The sequence below is a fragment of the Diachasma alloeum genome, unplaced genomic scaffold (assembly GCF_001412515.2).
Source record: "Diachasma alloeum isolate Michigan unplaced genomic scaffold, Dall2.0 Dall_scaffold_00276, whole genome shotgun sequence".
Classification (NCBI taxonomy): domain Eukaryota; kingdom Metazoa; phylum Arthropoda; class Insecta; order Hymenoptera; family Braconidae; genus Diachasma; species Diachasma alloeum.
Genome location: NW_021680415.1, coordinates 1,592,668 through 1,611,847, shown reverse-complemented (window position 1 = coordinate 1,611,847; position 19,180 = coordinate 1,592,668). Strand labels below are relative to the sequence as shown.

At 36.8% G+C, this 19,180-nt stretch overlaps 1 protein-coding gene across 1 annotated transcript in view; it reads left to right on the top strand.

The window, feature by feature from the left end:
• The window catches only part of LOC107038011 (transcription factor EC), an 88,680-nt gene extending 69,705 nt beyond the window's left edge, over positions 1–18,975 (top strand). The window contains exons 5-7 of the mRNA XM_015256874.2: positions 8,142–8,217; positions 13,226–13,505; positions 16,120–18,975. Coding sequence (XP_015112360.1) covers positions 8,142–8,217; positions 13,226–13,505; positions 16,120–16,359 — 596 coding nt within the window. The 3' untranslated portion in view covers positions 16,360–18,975. The remainder of the gene's footprint in view (positions 1–8,141; positions 8,218–13,225; positions 13,506–16,119) is intronic.
• Positions 18,976–19,180: the final 205 nt, after the last annotated feature.

Genomic DNA, 19,180 nt, shown 5'->3' with positions numbered 1-19,180 from the left:
ACTAGCCTGCATTCGCATCTCGGGCCAATCTTCGTGCCGCATTTCCTCCCTTCCGCCTCTTCCTCTGAATATATGAGGCCAACACACATGTGCACTTAAACTCTCGGTCCCCTTGGCCATTTGAGGAACAAACTAGGGGGCCGGCTATTCGTTGGTATTGAGGGTGTTTTTTTTTTGTGAATTCTTAATCTCGCAACGAAGACACTTGGGCGAGTGAAACGATCGCGAGAGACCGCACGTTTTTCACGCGTGACTCTACGATGTACGTGAGCCGATTTTTATCGCCCTATCGGACTCGTTTCGATCCGCCATTTGGTATTCTCTTCTTCGGAATTACGGTTTGCAGACATTTGCGGAGGTCACGCGGTGGAATTTTGGTAATGCAGTGTTGGAAAGTTTTCAAAATTTTCATGACAATACGGTGGTAGTTCACATGAGAGGAACATTGGAGCCGATATAGGGGAACAATGGTTGTGAAATTTCATGAGTTTTCGGTGCGAGCGAGATGGAAATTTCATAACTTGATTGAATTTTGAATGGAAAATTAGTATTCAGAACTAAAATGACATAAATTTTTGATTTTTCCCTGAATTTTTCTGATGTTTACGAATTTTCGGGGAATAATTGACCTGAAAAATCAACGATTTGAGGGATTTTCAGATGATTCGACTGGAAAATCAACGGAATATTTGATTTTTTAATGACTAGATTTCCTGACATTTCAGTGGAAATTAAACATGATAAAAATCTGGGATTTGTGCAAAGGGAATTAAGTAGAATAACAGTTATATGTGAAAGGCTACTCCCTCCATGATGAAGTGCCACAAATGGTTGAATCTATAGTGTGATTCATACAGAACTGTAAAAGATAGTCTTAAATTGACCTCAATGTCACTCTCATGAAAATTACTAGTCGAATATCCATGAAATTTTCATTTTTTTCCAACAGTGGATAATTCTGAAGAATTTCAATCCCAGGCGATTGGTCCTCACTCTATTAAAAAAAATCACACTTTTAGAAAAAGTCAATGGAATTTCAAATTTGTTTGAAAATTCCATTTTTTAGCGGCAGGAACACGAAAATTCCACATTCTACATAAATTTTCAAGTAAAAATCAATATTCATTACCAAATTTCTTTGAATTCTCACAGAATTCCTTTAAAATTCTTGCAATTCCAGGAATATTTGTAGGAATTCTCTGATAATTCAGAGGAATCTGGAATTCAAGAAGAGATTTCCCTGAATTGTCCTGATTTTCCATCAATTTCCCACAATAATTAAACTAAAATTTCACTAAAAAATGTTTAACAGCGTAAAAGATGATACGTTTGCCCCAAGAACTTCATTTCGCGATATTAGATCGTTGTTTTTCTCTCCAGAAAAAAACCAGCAACACTAATTGACTTGCACAGAGCGTGCAGCGAACCCCATACATCCACTAATTCCGGATTTTCAAAGGAGATTGAGTCAAACAAACTCCCGGTATTCTTTTGGCAGATCGAGCTCGTAGATTTCCGTCTCCCTCATTCTGTCTGTTGTCGTCCCTGAGAGTTAACCATCGAAATCTAATCAACAAGATCCGAGTCCCGGGGATTCCCCCAGCACACCCGTCAACTTTCTTGTCCAGTTGTAGCTCCCGAGAAACTTTTCTCCCGTGGAATTTACAGGAATCGTGACAACATCCCACTTCTTTTTTGTTTTAACGTTCTAACTCTTTCTCGACTCTCTCACCCTCCCCGCCCGTTCTCGTTTTTTTTTTCCTGCCTCCCCCTCCCCCTGACTTCCAAGTTCTCCTCCACATCCACTTGCTAATTTTCCTCTGTCGCTCGGGACCAAAGTAAACACCTGTTGTTGACGGTTTTGCCTGTCGGTATGAATGCATTTTAATGGGATTCACTTCTATTGGAATTTTTTTTTCACCTCACGATGTCGATTTAATTATACGCCGGGAATTTCCATTAACATAATACCAGATTGATTCATTTTTTGGATCAACATTATCTTTTGTCCGTATTTATGCCTCAATAAATTTGGTTTGTAGAGATCAAAAAATTATTAATATTATCGCAGAAAAATTTTGATTTACCCCGAACTCCCGGTCTGTGGACCCCACGGAGAGAAATATTCAGTAAAAATTACGGAACATTTCCCGTAATCCGCGATGAGGAATCGTTTTCCGGCAATTTTTATAGGAATGGAAGAGAAGAAATCTGAAACGTTCAGTGAATTTTCAGGTTCATCACCGAACAAAGTACGAAATTGTCACGTAATTTTTCCCGAAGAAGTAACATCTTACAGAAACTTGCCGACTTATTATGCCTCCAAAATCAAAAATTCTTGAACGTTCAACAATTTTTCTGAAGCTAGTGAGTCATTTCTACGTTCCGTTCCGTAAAATTTCTCAATCGTTGGGGAAAAATTACGGAACGACTTGTTGTCCCCACAGCGGGAGTCAGCAGACGGGCGGTTTATTTTTACGGAACAAATCGTAGAATTTACGTAGCGATTCGTACAATTTCAGTTCCGACTCACACTTTTTATTGAATTTAACTTCGCTCGCAGATTACGCTTAGAAACCTAATTTCTACGTTTTTTCTGGTAATTTTTATTGAATTTTTTTCATCGTGTAGCGAGGGGTTCGATGTAAAGGTTAAAATTATGTTGAATTATGAAATGATTATACCACATATCACCTTAAATAAGCACCCTTCATTACTTTAAAATTTTTCAAATTTAAGATTGTCTCATATAAAATAATTTATAATAATTCAAAATGTTAGTGATCGTTAATGGAGTTAATTCAGGGTCGTATGTAGTATAATCATCTCATGATTCTGCATAATTGTGACTGGCCTGGAGCCATATGCCCCTAAAAAAATTGATTCTTCTCTCAAAAAATTAATCCTCTTAAAAACTAATCTATTTCTTTAAAATAAAACTAATTCAGTAGTGAAGTTCTAAAACGGTACAAGTCAATTTTGACTATTGATCAGTTTTCAATGAATATCTCGGAATCTAACGGAGATGGCAAAATTGTTGTTATAACCTTTTTTGTAGAGCCGATTAAGTGCTACAACAAATGTAATTACAAAAATTTCGCTATCTCCCTTAGATTCGGAAATATTCCTCAAAAACTCAACTGGGAGATGAGTCGACATAACCGTTTTATCACTTCGCTACTGAATTGATCTTTTCTCTTTTAATTTTCCCCAACTTTCCTCAATTCCCAATCCCGCATAAACACCGATATATACAGGAAGTAGAATGGTACAGAGTAGTATGTAGAATCGAAGGACGCTATCAGTGACGGGCGAGCAGTGGTGGCCTTATCTCAACCTCGTAATGTTCACAGTTGCGTCGAGTTTACGATTGTGTTATTGGTCGTGTTAATATCAGTGTTAATCGTCCGCTCATTGATCATGCTCCACGAACTACAATAATCGTTAAATCAGGGAATAAACTCCATTCCCAAGAGCCTCGACATGTGCCCAAATAGCCTCGAAGTTGTTACAAACTTGATGGAATTTTTTCACACAATCTTTACGAGTCACTCTGAGATGGAAAAATTATCGCTCCGATCTCCTATCTTTTATCACCTCCACATAATAGCGAAACAATGAAAAAAAAACGTTCACACAGGTGTGTTAATGCATATCGTGTTCATCGAGGAGATATGGAGCAAGACTGTCCATAAATACTAATATATGTTGGTGATAAATTCAACGACCTCAGCTATAATCATTTATATCTTAAAATGATGGATGGACCAATAAATGAGGAATAAGTATAGAGATACACCTGGAAATATGAAAAACAACTATTTCCAAGAAAAAAAAATAAACGGAAAAAATAACGGAAAAAGGCCACTCAAGCTGCAAAAAAGACGATTCATCATAACGAGACAACCGGAGCGTCTAAACAATGAATACTATCGCAGCAAAAAAACCTCTCACTGAAGAAAGAAAAACACGTGGGAATTGTATTCTCGATTTTTTTATGGGGGATATAATTTCAGGCTTTATTATTATTTTATGATCGATGAAGCGTGTGTATTCCATTTTTTCTTAATTATAACTTGGCAATGACTATGATTTGCTGAAATGGATGGATGGTGATGGAAATTCAGTGATTGTAGAAGTATAATTATATATGAATGATTTTGAAAGTTGCGGAGAAAAAATATAAGTAAAAATTTTTTTTTGTTTGCAAAATATATTTGTATGTAGACAAATAATCGCCCCGAAAATCCTTAAAATCTGAGCGAAAAAATCTATTTGGATTTCATTGTCTTTTTCATTGTAAATTGAACTCAATGTCATTTTTACGAGAATTACTATTGCACCATCCCTGAATTTCCAATTGTCCTCATTGCTGTAGTTGAATATAATAAAATTTATATTCCAGCATAAAATTTCCACACAAAACCAAGAATTCTTCGATAAAAATGACCATAACCCCCACCTCCGCTCTCTCTCCGATATTCATAAACATTTCTATCGTCCCCTGCAAATAATCGCTCCGAAAATCTATAACAAACTGAAGGGGAAATTATGTGAGATACACCGCGAGTAGAGTTGAAAAATCGAACTAACTGATTGGATTTACCAAAATTTTCCTAACTTTAGAATTTCATTTAGTTCTCTGCTTAATGTTTCCTCTAAATTATTGGGATTTCCCTGACTACTACCTAAATATTAGAAATAAAACTTCATTAGCTTTTCCATTCCCAATTGAACTTAATATAATTTTTTCAAGAATTACTATTGCACCATCCCTGAAAATCCAATAGTTCTCAATGCAGTATTTCACTACAATAAAATTTATATTCCAGCATAAAATTTCTTCATCCATTATAAAATTTCCACTCAAAACCAAAAATTCCAATATTCATAAACCTCTCTATCATCCCCTGCAAATAATCGCCACGAAAAAACATTTAAAAAATGATGGAAAATTATGTAAATGGCGAGTTGAGTTGAGAACTCGAAAAAGCAATTTGGATTCACCAAAATTTTCCTAACATTTAAATTACATTTAGTTTTCTGTTTTATTTTTCCTCTAAATTGTTTGAATTTCCCTGACTTCTACCTAAATATTAAAAATAAAACTTCATTAGCTTTTCCATTCCCAATTGAACTTAATATAATTTTTTCAAGAATTACTATTGCACCATCCCTGAAAATCCAATAGTTCTCAATGCAGTATTTCACTACAATAAAATTTATATTCCAGCATAAAATTTCTTCATCCATTATAAAATTTCCACTCAAAACCAAAAATTCCAATATTCATAAACCTCTCTATCATCCCCTGCAAATAATCGCCACGAAAAAACATTTAAAAAATGATGGAAAATTATGTAAATGGCGAGTTGAGTTGAGAACTCGAAAAAGCAATTTGGATTCACCAAAATTTTCTTAACATTTAAATTGCACTTAGTTTTCTGTTTTATTTTTCCTCTAAATTGTTTGAATTTCCCAGACTTCTACCTAAATATTAAAAATAAAATTTCATTAGCTTATCATTCCAGTATTTCACTACAATAAAATTTATATTCCCGCATAAAATTTCTCCATCCAGTATAAAATTTCCCCCAAAATCAAAAATTCCACAATAAAAATGACCACAACCCCCATCTCCCCTCCCCCTCCAATATTCATAAACCTCTATCATCCCCTGCAAACAATCGCCCCGAAAATCCATAAAAAATTGAACGGAAAATCTTTTAAGGTTCCATAGCAGCTACATTCCCCTCGATAGTTGTATCGTATACATCGCCAGTTGAGTTGAGAAATCGAAAAAACTCTCGACAGTAGGTATCGACGAGGGCACCTGTCGATCCACGTGAATATGTCCTCACTAGAGAGTATGTGCTGGAGAAAGAGCGTGCACACCAGTGCCGTGAAATCTCACGTTTACGTCGCGTGCTCGTCGACTGATAACGAAGCTATCGTGGCAATACTAGAGAGTATACCAGAAGAGCACGATAGCCCCTCCCTCTCGCCCCGCGCTCAATGTGCTTCAACCCTCTTCGCTGCTCTCCAAACGTATATCCGAATATACGTGAGTCGAATAGACATTCCCAATCCATGTCGGCGCTGTTGAACTCCAAGTGGCAAGTCCGCGATGGAATTTCGAATGGAAAAATAATACAAAAATTGTAGTTTTTCCTTTTTACAGAAAACGTATATTTATGCGTATATCGCTGCCATTTCTTGCTGGGGATTGGGGGCGTGTGCATGACATTCTCAGGGATTGATACAGAGATTTTATTCAGATATACGGAGGGAGAATTACAAATTTTTTGTCGGATTTTTGAGGGGAATCTTATGGGAATAAGTGGCAATGTTGAATATTTGGAGGGGGGTTTTGTTGAAAAATATTGAATTTTAAAATGTTGAAATTTTGTGGATGGTTTAGTAATAATTTTCGGGAGAGGGACATTGAATTCGATTTAAGGGGGAAGAAAAAATCATTAAGTTTCAAATTTCGGTGAAATTTTGGGAATTTTTAAATTGCTTGAATTGGCAATAAAAACAGGATTGTTTAAACCAAATCTATTCGATATCATGGAATAATTGAATTGAAATGTAAAGTTTCCATTAGTTTTATTAGGGAATTGTGAATTTTTTATTCAAAGTCCTTTGAAATTTTAGTCAAAAATGTTTATTAGTGTTGAAACATTCTCTTCTCTCAGAGTGAAATCTTCTCAGAATGAGTGTAAATTTTGCATATTTGCGCATTTGAGAAGTTGAAAATTATGAAATTTTGAAAAATTGAACTTTCATGGACATTTTAGTAGTAATTTTGAGAAGAACGTCATTAATTTTGGAGTGAAAAAAAAGTTTTGATTTAGGAGTGAAAAAAACATGAAATTTCATATTTCCTGAATATTACCGGTTAAATCACCCGGTCGGACAGCGGGACCCGTGAGGCGCGCGTTCGAGTCCGGCTTGGGGCAATTGCGATTTTTAATCTTTCGGAAACCGTCGAACGGAAGTCTAGACACCGAGAATCATCGGAGAAGTGTTAGAAAAACATTCTCCGATGAAGCTCGGTCGATAGACGCCTGTGTCGACCAAGGTTTTCCATGGTTTCCCTTGGTCACCACATGAAGAGAAAGTTTTAATAAAAATTATCCCACCGTTCTATAAGAGTGTATCATGAGTCATCGTTTCCTCATTTCTATCCCGAAATTTAGTAAAAATTAATATATGATGATTAAATTTTATTCTACGTTAGAGAAATTTTATCCTGATAAAAATAAAAATTACCGTCCCAATATAGTAAAAATTACTGTACCGGTAGGGTAAAATTTACCAGCCGTTCTAGAATTTTCGTTGTTATGTACATAAAAATTATTGGACTGGAAGGATAAAATTTGTTATGCGTCAGTACAAAATTTCCCTAACGTGGAATAAAATTTGATCATCATATATTAATTTTTACTAAATTTCGAGATAGAAATGAGGAAACGATGACTCATGATACACTTTTATAGAACGGTAGGATAATTTTTATCAAAAATTTCTCTCCGTGCAGGAGAGTCTGTACGTGGGGTACAGCTCCTGGGGTACAATGGGACACGGTTGGAGAGGAAGTCGGCCCATGAAACCGCAAAACATGTAAAAACCCGAATAGGGTATATATGGCAATAAATAGAAATAGAAATATTTCCTGAATATTTAATGGAGTTCAAATCTTTGAGCACCAGGAAGATGAGCGTTTCCCAACTTAACTTAATTTTTAATCAAAACATGAATATTCGGTGCTAATTTACACTGAATTTCAAGTCAATTAAAAATTCAAGAATATATTCATTACTTTTTTATGGAATTGCAAATTTTCAATGACGAAATTTCTTAAAATTTCCGTGACAGTATTACTTAATAAAAATTTCCAGAAGTGTACAAGAAATTTCAGCCAAAAATTTCTGCCATCTAAAATTTTTACACATTTCCAAAATTCAGGGATTTCTACTGAAAACTCCCTCCTCTTTCTCCCTGCATTAAAGTCTAATATGATGAGAATTCTCAATTATCCCTGGAAAAGATTACATTTTCCCGCTCTCTCCACCCATCATTTGTCCTTCATCATTCCTTTCTCATTAATTTTATTGTATTTCTCCTTTCTTTTTCAGTCGAAAGAAGACGAAGATTCAACATCAACGATCGAATCAAGGAGCTGGGAACACTGCTGCCGAAAACCAATGACCCGTGAGTCCCCTTCTCAATAATCAAAAAGACTAAGATAACGCTGATGATGATACCCCGAAGATAATATCCCCCTCCACCCATTCAATCTCCGTTGTTCCCCGTAAACTCGAGCTATCTATCCCCTAAAAACACTTAAACAGAGAATAAGAGGTGAGGCAAAGACCGAACGACTCTCGCCTAGGTGGCACGAGGGGCGGAAGAGGGCTTTCACAGAAATTGCATTTTTCAACGTTCGTTATTTCCATTCCTCGTCGTTGCACTCGTAGCAACGGGGCAGAGGTGCATTCCCCGGACTATCCAGCACTGGTTTCACCAGCAGTAGAAGCTATCCTCTCAATTCCATCATTTCCCCCTTTTTTCATTCATTCCGGGCTGTCGTGGAAGTAAATTTCAATGAGAAACGAGGGTTGCCGAGACCGATAGCCCGATATGATGAGCCAAATGGGGTAACGGTGGCCTCGCTGATGCACCAGTGGAGCCCACATATGCGGATTTCTTCATCGATTCACCAGCAGAGTACCACACACTCCCTGGAAGACCTCATTCCTGCGTCCCACCTCATCCCCAAAGACTATTATTTTTCCTCTACCATTCAGCCATTCAACCCACCCCTCCTGCACTGCGTCAGTATTAAGTTCCGTCGACTGATTCTGCAGGTCAAGCGCCCATGCTTCAGCCCTCAACTGCGGTTTAAGAAATGAAAAGGCTTCCCTGAGAATTCCATTCTTCATTCTTGGTTTCATTCCTCGCTCAGTCTGTAGCTCCCCCTCGTTTTGTCTCATTTTCTTCAACTCCACCTTTTCTCCAACGTTTTATTTTCTCTATTTCTCGCTGGCTCTTTTTATCTCTCTCCCCCTTTGTCATTATCTCCATTGCATACTTGTAGTGGTGCAACGGGAGATGAGCACAAAGGATCCCCTTGCGTGCTGAATCCTGCAAATCCGAATCTCTTTCTGCGGGGTTTGATGGCTGGGGGGGATGCATCAGGGAGCTGCAATAATTGTTGCTAGACTGGGTTTTAGGGGAGAGAAATTCAAGGAGTGAAATCAAATGAACGAGTTTAGAGGTATAATGGTCTTGTTTTCAATTCGTGGGGGCAGCATGGCAACATGGTGATATTTTTGGGATTTATCCGTCGAGTTTATTTAAATTTACGGAGAGAGAATAACAAATTTTTTGGCAGATTTTTGAGGGAAATCTTCTAAGAATAAGTGGCAGCCTTGAATATTTCAGAGATTTCAAATGGTGAAAACTATGAAATTGAAAAATGGTGGAATTTGATGGATGGTTTAGTGATAATTTTGGGGAGAGGGATATTGAATTCGATTTAGGGGTGAAAGAAAAATAATGAAGTTTGAAATTTCGGTGGAAATTCAATGGAATTTCAAGTTTTTGAGGAACAGAAAGGCGAGGATTTCCAATTTGCTTGAATTTTCTATCGAAACAGCAATATGTAGACGAAATTATGCTGCATTTTCATTAATTGGAAACCGAGAATAATATTCACTTGAATTTTCCTCATTTCTATTCAATATCATGGAATCATAAAGTTGAAAGAATTTAAAGTTTAAAGGGAAGATACATCAGGGAACTGCAATAATTGTTGCTAGCCTGCCAAAATTTTATTGGTGGCAGGATGGGAATGCTAGGAAGTTCCAGTATCATAAATATTATTGAAAAAATGGAATTTCATGGACAGTTTAGTTGCATTTTTAAGGAGAGGAATTTTGAATTCAATTCAGGGGGGGGGGAAATAATCGAATTTCAACTTTCGCTGAAACTTCAGTGGAATTGTAAATTTTTTCGCATTCGGAAAACGAGAATTCCCCAAATTACTTGAACTTTCAACTAATTGGAAATTCAACAATTTATTCACCTGAATTTTCCTGAATTCTATTATTTTACCTACAGCAATTAAAACCAAATTTACAGTTTTCATTGATTATTCCCATGAAATTGTCAATTGTGGGCCTCTCAAAATTTACCTGGATCTTGACAAGAAATTCCAAGAGATTCAATCAGAAATTTAAACGAACACACGAAACTATTGATTTTCCTGCAATAATTGAACTCAAAATTATTGTCCATTGACTATTCGCATGAAATTATGAATTGTGAACTTCTCCAAATTTCTCTGGATCCTGACAAAAAATTCCGCGAAGTGCAAACAAAAATAAAAACGCCCCCACGAGAGTGATTGAATCCCTCACTTTTCATTAATCGTCAAGTGAAATGTAAACGAACAGTGTTAAACCTCCGAAAGGTGCCAGTTCTTCCATCTCATCCAAAATAAAAAAAGTTCCAAATAAACACACAAACATCAGCCTCTCAAACTCAAATATTCCATTTGACAGTTAAAACTCAAAGTGCATTAATGTTGAACCAGTTGGAGTTTCCAGTAAACAAGATTACCTAGACTGGTCCTTTGACATCCGTGGGTCCAGCACACTGGGGAGGCATTCCACATCCCCCACAGACCTCCAACTGCCCCGTCCTCCCAACTACAAATGCACCCAGAAGTTAAGTGGAAGGTTGAGAGTCAACCTGTGTGGACTAACGAGCCACAGTGAGCGTTGCACGTTTATACCAGAAGACGCCCGCATGGATCGACCATTTATCAATCTGGCTTGGTTGGAGTACCATTAGTCAGTGTCGACGACCGCGAGGACTTAAAAACTCCTACTGATGTATCCTCGACACCTAGGCTCCCGCCATTACATCCCTCTGCTCCCTCTCCAGTCTCTCATCCTCACCTTCCCCTGGCCCCACCCCTCACCGAGTGCTGGAGAATGTATTCCCCCAGGATCAAGGGGTTGATATAGCTCCTGGTATATATATTATGGTACCTCGTCGTTAGTCGAACGTGACAGGACATGGGGTTTGGTCGACCTCGCCTGTTATTTATGAGAACAAAGTTGCTGAATTGTTTCTCTCTGAGAGACATTTTTGTTTATCAGATAATTACATGGAAAATAGAACAGACATCCTTAAGTCAACATATTTTTTTAATTGAGGAACGTTTTTCTTGGTGAGAAGTCGATGAGATTGGAGGGTGAAAGCTTTTTGAGGGACAAACTGAAGAAGTTTGAGTGAAGATGAAAAGAAGGAGAAGAGAGGTTTCGAAGAAGAAATTGTTGGCAAATTAAATATCATTGAATTATTTCTAGTTTTTGGATGTGATATTGGCTCTTCAATTGTTTTTCAAAAGATTTGACTTATTTTTCTTGTTTAATTCGATTGAAGAAAGTAATTTCACTGAATAAAATGTTTTCAATCTGTGTTTTAAGAGCTACTGAATCAAAATTTCAGAATTGTTTTTGAATGGTTAATTTCATTCAGATACCAGACTGTTTTCTTTTGTTTATGATGATACACTTGTCAAAAACTCGATGAAATTGAAAGATACGAGTTGTTTGGGTGAAAAATCACGAAAATCGAATTCGAAATGCACAAAAAGTTGAGTCATTTTCGCTCGTTTTTTTTAAATATTGCATTTTCTACAGAAAACATACAAAACGAATTTTTTGTCTTGATGTGGCCTGATTCCTCGTTCAGCTATCTCGAAAAAAATGATAATTTGATCAAATAAAAAGATTTTCATCTACATTTCAAGCGCTCCTGCACCCAAATGTTTAAATTATAGCTGAATAAAAAAGCAATAATCTTGATATGAAAGAATTTCTCGGTCTGTATGCTCTCAAGACGCGTTTTTTTCCACATTTCTACGTAAAAATATAGAAGTCAAATTTAATTTAATTCAGATACCCGAGTATTCCCTTTAATCTCCCAGTTCATCATAATAAATGAGTGAAACATCCGGCGAGGTAAAAAAAAATTCTGGAATCTACGAGAAATATCAGAAGTAATTTCGTCTCCCCAGTGCAGTTCCAACGACTCCCGGGAATCCCCTGTTTGTTCCGCCTTTTACGAGATAGGGAGAATATTAAAGACGCTGGGTGTGTAGAGTACAGTTGTTTAAAGCCCCGATAATAAAGTCTCGGGATATCTGAAAGACCCATTTAAACGTAACACTGATACCACTACCACTGCTGTATCAGCCAGAATGAAGATTCCATTCTCCTTTTTTTCTTATTCCTTTATTTAACGTGCATATCTGCATCTGACGTGTCTCGAGAATGTATTATTTTTCCTCGTTGTGTCAGTATATTTTACCTTCATTTTATCAGGACTCAGTTTTTTTCATTCTCTTGTTGACACGTGTGAGAGATATGAAAGGTTGCAGTGATGATAAAATTCCGAAGTTCTTGTTCTATTCTTTTGAACAATTATTATTTACGTAGTTGCCTTGTGATGTTCTATTCTTCTTTATAGTTTTTTTATAGACTGATAGAAAGAAGTGAAAATTGCGTTCGTCGCACCGTAGTCAATATCGGTTAAGTTAGGTTTTTATTTCGTAAAATGTTTAGGCTAACGAGGGCTTTACATTCCCACCGCTTAAATCTAATTCCCTATATTATAATTTAGATGTCATCTAGATATCAGTTAATTACGTCAATTTAGATCATCTAATTTTCTAGAAACTCCTTGATTTTTTTTCGTAATTTCAAGAAACTTCTCGAATTACCTCGAAATGTCTAGAATTTTCTAGAATTCTGATAGATGGCGCTGCACATAAGGACCGTTTCCCAAAATGACCCCCCATATTGAAACCACAGACGTATCCATGTGAAAAATGTAAATTTCGGATTTGACTTATACAATACTTCTAATCGGAATAAAAAATTGTGAATTTCTTAATTTAAAAATTCACTCTATCGTAGCATCGATCGACGTGAATAGGATAGGATTTTCCCCTTTCACATTGAAATGAATTCCTATCAACTAAAATAATCACTCAAATAATATTCCCCTCTGATTAAAATGTGATAGCACATCTACATTCACCTCACCTGGCTCGACAAAGTTCTTTAATTAAGACATAATATTTATAATATTCTCTCTCTCCACCTTCACTTTTTAATCAAGACATTTTGTCTTTTCTTCACAGATATTACGAAATAGTGAGAGACGTAAGACCAAACAAGGGTACGATATTAAAATCCTCCGTGGAGTACATAAAATTACTGAAAAATGAGCTCACACGGATGAAACAGAGTGAAACAAGGCACAAACAGCTGGAGCATCAGAATCGTCGGTTATTATTACGTGTACAAGAGCTTGAGCTTCAAGCGAAGGCTCATGGTCTTCCAGTTACGGATGCAAGCTGGGCGTCAACGTCAGCCGTAGCTGTCAACTCATTCTCAAGGACTAAGCACGACCGAAGAAAGGTAAGAATTTGCTTCTTTATTCGTTACTCACTCCTCTGGTCTTCTCATTTTTACTTTCATTCTCCTCATCCTGGCTATGTACCCAGACATTCGTTGGCGTTTGGAATGATAATTCCGAGTTATTTGAGGACGGAGTGGAGAAAAAAGTTGTACGTGAGAATGAAAGAAAGGGATTATTTACCTTCTTTCATCGACGAAAGTTAATTTCAACTTTTGCGGAGAAAAAAAAGATTCCAGAAGAAACAGAAAGTTTTTGTTTTCGCGATTATTATTATCGTGGTTAAGGATGGAAATTATTCCGCAAAGAAGTTTCACAGAATGCAATAACGAGTGCCTTCTCATTAACATTTTTTTTACTCCCTCCATAACACGATATTTCTTTTTCATAAGGTAAAAGTTGCTTCCGAGTTTGAGCAAATGAGGAGGAGATTCTCACCTTTATCCTTCTCCCTTATTACCACGTCATCCCTTATCACCAGCTTCTTAAAGTGACTGTGGAATAACAGTGAAGATGTACACGCAAACATACACCAGTTCATTTTAAACCCGGCAAGCAGGAATTACCAGCTTCAGTTATATTCATCTCTGGAGTTTTGAAATACCGAGAATTCAAGAGTTTACGGGGGAATTGTCGTTGGTCTTGCGATGGAGTCATTGGACATCCAATTATCTTTTGCAGTTTGTTACAGACCACACGATAGAATGAAACATTTTCAATCATTAAATTTGACAATTAAATTTTTGTACAGATTCATCATTTTTTTAAACATCCGTTGTTTGCAAATGAAAAATAATTTTTTTTTCAACTTTCGACAACATTTTTTAGGCATGAAATCGATTTCTGGTAAAATTCTGAATGTGAATAAATTTGTTATGATTCTCAATCTATGAAAAATTGAATTGCATGTGATGTTCAATTTTCCCGATGAGTTTGCAAATTCAAGCTTACATTAAAAAATCAATGATTATTTAACATGAAAAATCCAATTTTCTTGAATTTTTCAAGATACACAAGAAATTTAGTCTTTCATTTGAAGGCTTCCATTTGAAATTGAATTCCACCTCTCAACATCGAAAATTCAGATGACGCTGTGACTGAAATTCCAATAAATTTCTAACCGTGAAGTAACGAATATTCAAATCCCCACAAAGATGATCACTAAATAAACTAATAACCTGAAATTGCCATCAGATGCCCGAAGATGCCAGCGAAAATACATCACTTACTTCTCAATTTTTTTGAATTCTCAATCCACGGAAAATTGGATTGTATGGATTCAATTTTCCCGATGAGTTTGGAAATTCAAGCTTTTATTGAATAATCAATGATTATTTAATATGAAAAACCCAATTTTCTTGAATTTTCAAGATGAACAAGAAATTTCGTAAAGGCTTTCGTTTGAAATTGAATTCAACCTCCCAACATCGAAAATTCAGATGACGCTGCGACTGAAATTCCTCTAAATTTCTAACCGTGAAGTAACGATTATTCAAAACTCCACAAAGATCATCTCTGAATAAACTAATAACCTGAAATTACCATCAGATACCCGAAGATGCCAGCGAAAATACATCACTCACTTCCCAATTTTTCCGAATTCTCAATCCATGGAAAATGGAAGTAAATGTGGTGTTCAACTTTCCTGATCAGTTTGGAAGTTCAAGCTTTCATTAACAAATCAATGATTATTTAACATGAAAAACCCAATTTTCTTGAATTTTCAACATGCACAAAAAATTTAGTAAAGGCTTTCATTTGAAGTTGAATTCAACCTCACAACATCGAAAATTCAGATGACGCTGCGACTGAAATTCCACTAACTTTCTAACGTGAAATAACGACTATTCAAAACTCCACAAAGATCATCTCTTAATAAACTAATAACCTGAAATTACCATCAGATACCCGAAGATGCCAGCGAAAATACATCACTCACTTCCCAATTTTTCCGAATTCTCAATCCATGGAAAATGGAAGTAAATGTGGTGTTCAACTTTCCTGATCAGTTTGGAAGTTCAAGCTTTCATTAACAAATCAATGATTATTTAACATGAAAAACCCAATTTTCTTGAATTTTCAACATGCACAAAAAATTTAGTAAAGGCTTTCATTTGAAGTTGAATTCAACCTCACAACATCGAAAATTCAGATGACGCTGCGACTGAAATTCCACTAACTTTCTAACGTGAAATAACGACTATTCAAAACTCCACAAAGATCATCTCTTAATAAACTAATAACCTGAAATTACCATCAGATACCCGAAGATGCCAGCGAAAATACATCACTCACTTCCCAATTTTTCCGAATTCTCAATCCATGGAAAATGGAAGTAAATGTGGTGTTCAACTTTCCTGATGAGTTTGGAAGCTAAAGCTTTCATTAAAAAATCAATGATTATTTAACATGAAAAACCCAATTTTCTTGAATTTTCAACATGCACAAAAAATTTAGTAAAGGCTTTCATTTGAAATTGAATTCAACCTCACAACATCAAAAATTCAGATGACGCTGCGACTGAAATTCCACTAACTTTCTAACGTGAAATAACGACTATTGAAAACTCCATAAAGATCATCCCCGAATAAACTAATAACTTGAAATTGCCATCAGATGCCCGAAATGGTGAGCGAAGACACGTCCCTCCTGAGTATGGCACAATTCGAGGATCTGATGGAAGATGACACGGGTGGTCCAGTCCACGGTGGGGATCCAATGCTGTCATCACCGCACCTGCCACCCCTGAGTCCACCAGCCCCAGCCTGTCACCACCCCCTCCCCGACGAGGACACACTCGGTAGTTTAGCCCCAACAACGTCAAATTCATCGTCAGACATGGACATTGTTGCATAGCCACGAGCCCCAATTCTTGCATACATACGTGGACACATATCACGACCACCAGAGTCAACCAGTGACATTGGAATGGATCTCTTTGGCTATCTAGGAATAGTCGATGTACCGTGAGGAGAAAAACCATTAAGATCATAGTCATGTACTACGAGTGTGTGTACCCACTTGACTATACTTTGAAATTCTTCCCTTCCAGAGTAGCATCAGTGATTTAATCGTAGTTTGAATCGATGCATCTGCTAAATCAGGGTGAGGTGGACTCCGACGGGAGGGGGAGGAGAGGAGAAGGAGGAGAAGGAAGGGAGGAATATCCAGTGAATTGGAAATAGTGCATTCGGGTGGAGGCGAAATGCCGACCAAGAGGGATAAGAGGGTTTCAAGAGTGAACTTTCGAAGGGAATTGGTGATTTGGTCTCACTTATATTGCTTCCTCAGGACTTGGAAATTGAATTTTCTTGAATTTCTAAAATATATCGCCAAACACTTGACCCTGTTTCCCAGACGTGGGCCAACGTGTGTAAATCAATGCAGGAATTACAGCGGAGGCGAATCATCGGGCGCGCTGGACGTGCATCATTTATGATTTAGTTGAATTTTTATGAGTTTATCATGAACTGACTGCGACTCATCACTTGAATGTCGTGTTATTTTGATGATGCGATTTATGTTTGTATTTGTGAATTCTTACGATAATGGGAGGTGTGGTAACCGGTGATAGCCGAGGTATACAGTAGATGATGAATTTCGCTGTATTTCGAGAGCAGTAAATGTGGAGGCGAAGATAAAAGAAAGTTACGTCATGTCAGGGTTCTTTTATTTGTTCATTTTCACTTGAATTGAAATGAAATTGCGATGTTTGCGTTTTAGAAATTTTCAGATGATGCTCTCGAGCGCTTCAAGATCTTTGAGAAATTTTGGTGCTCGAGGGACCATTCGGCAGGATTAAAATAATCCTTCTCACCCACCGTAAAACGTCAAATCCTGCATGTGAATTTGACTTTTTGCATGTGTCACATGCGAGAGTAACATGAGGGGAGTTACACATAATTGTGACACTCTTCACCAAAATGTGGGGAAAATCTGTCAAAAGAAGGGAAAGTAACTGATATCCTACTTCGGATTTATCAAACAGTACTGATGTGAAGCCGTCACGTGATGCCAAATACTGTACTCCGATTGGTCGACATCAGATTGGAGGAAATAATCGAAATAATTGAACCCCCATACCGCAAATCGTCAAATCCTGCATTCTTACCGGTTGAAATTCAGACGGAGAAAATAATCTTGTGAATTTAAGCAAGACGATTCGAAAAAAATAGTATTCACTATTTGTATCTTAAGGCGTTTTCTTTGGCCGACTCATTTATGAATAGGAGGTGTTGGCTTGTGCGGTCATTATCAGACTGGAGATTAAAGAATGAGGAGAAAAGACATCTCATCTAGACTAAAAGAAGCGCAACGTCTCCATTTGTTTACAATTTTCATTTTCACGCATTAGTGTAAACATTTTTCTAAAAAGTACGTTGGGCTTCTTTTCGTCTAAATGAGATGTCTCTTCTCATTACTTTTTAACCTTCGAGTCTACTAATCGTCGCACAGACCAGCACCTTTTTATTCACCATTTGGTTAAGCGAAAAGTTGAACTTTTCTTTTTGATCACTGAAACGATTTCTCCTATGAGCCAAAACCATATGTGGTACACAGCCTCGTGTATTAAATTAATAATTCATGTGTTGTATTCCTCCGATACTATTGACTCGGGGAATTGAGGCCGATTACGCGTTTCAATGCGCGTCATGTATGCGAATTCGTACGCGTGAGTCGACGCATTCTCTTCGTGTTTCAATTTCGTGAATTAGGAGAATAAAATTGTCAGGGATAGTTTAACCACAGACACCAGGATATTTCCGAAAATGTGAGAGAGTGCTAAACAAAACACCAAGTGCAATGCAATTCACTGGATGAAAAACCCAGAACAAACCGTCAATTTTCCGTTAAAATGTATTTAGCTGAATAGACTAGATTTTTCGAAGTATTTTAGATAAATTTTTATGCCTCTCGCCTACAAAACTCATGTTAGTTAGTGTAAATATTATGATATTAAGTGTAAAAATGAATCCCCTGTGGAGTATCCGCAGCTCTTTGCATTGTAAACTTTTGAAATTTGTATATGTGAGGTATGAGACATTCGTTCACACAATGTCGTCAATCTTTTATCCCCTCTGGGGGAGAAACTAAGGAAAAATAATACCCATTCACCTACGTGACCCGAGTACGTAAAACAGCGAATGGTGTGAGAGAAACGTTAAAGTTGTTGTTTTATTTTTCATTAGTTTGAAGTATAACTATTCGTTTCTGTGAGGCGAAATGGGAGACGAATTATTGTATTGTTAATGCCTAATGTTGATTATATGAAATATTTTATTATGAGGAACAGTTGGAATTCAGTGAGATTTTCATCATTTGTGAGGGGTTGGAGTATCGTCTGACGCTTTCAGCCTCCGAACAAAAAACAAATTGTTACCGAATTGTATCGCCGTCAAGTTGCGATGAGATTAAACGCCTGAGGAATCTATCAGGTGAAAAGAAATAACGTTACCAAAAAAAAATCTGAAACAAAGTAAAAACATTGTGAGTTTTTCTTTTTTTATTCCTCCAAATCTTCGTGTATCCTCTGACGTTCAATTTTTCCCTTTCACTATCAAATGGGTTTCGAGTGGAAATTATCTCCAGCCCTCCAGCTATAATCTCGTCTTTCAACGATGTATAACAAGACGATCAGGAAACGGAAATGCAATTTATCGTATCGTCGAAGCGAAAT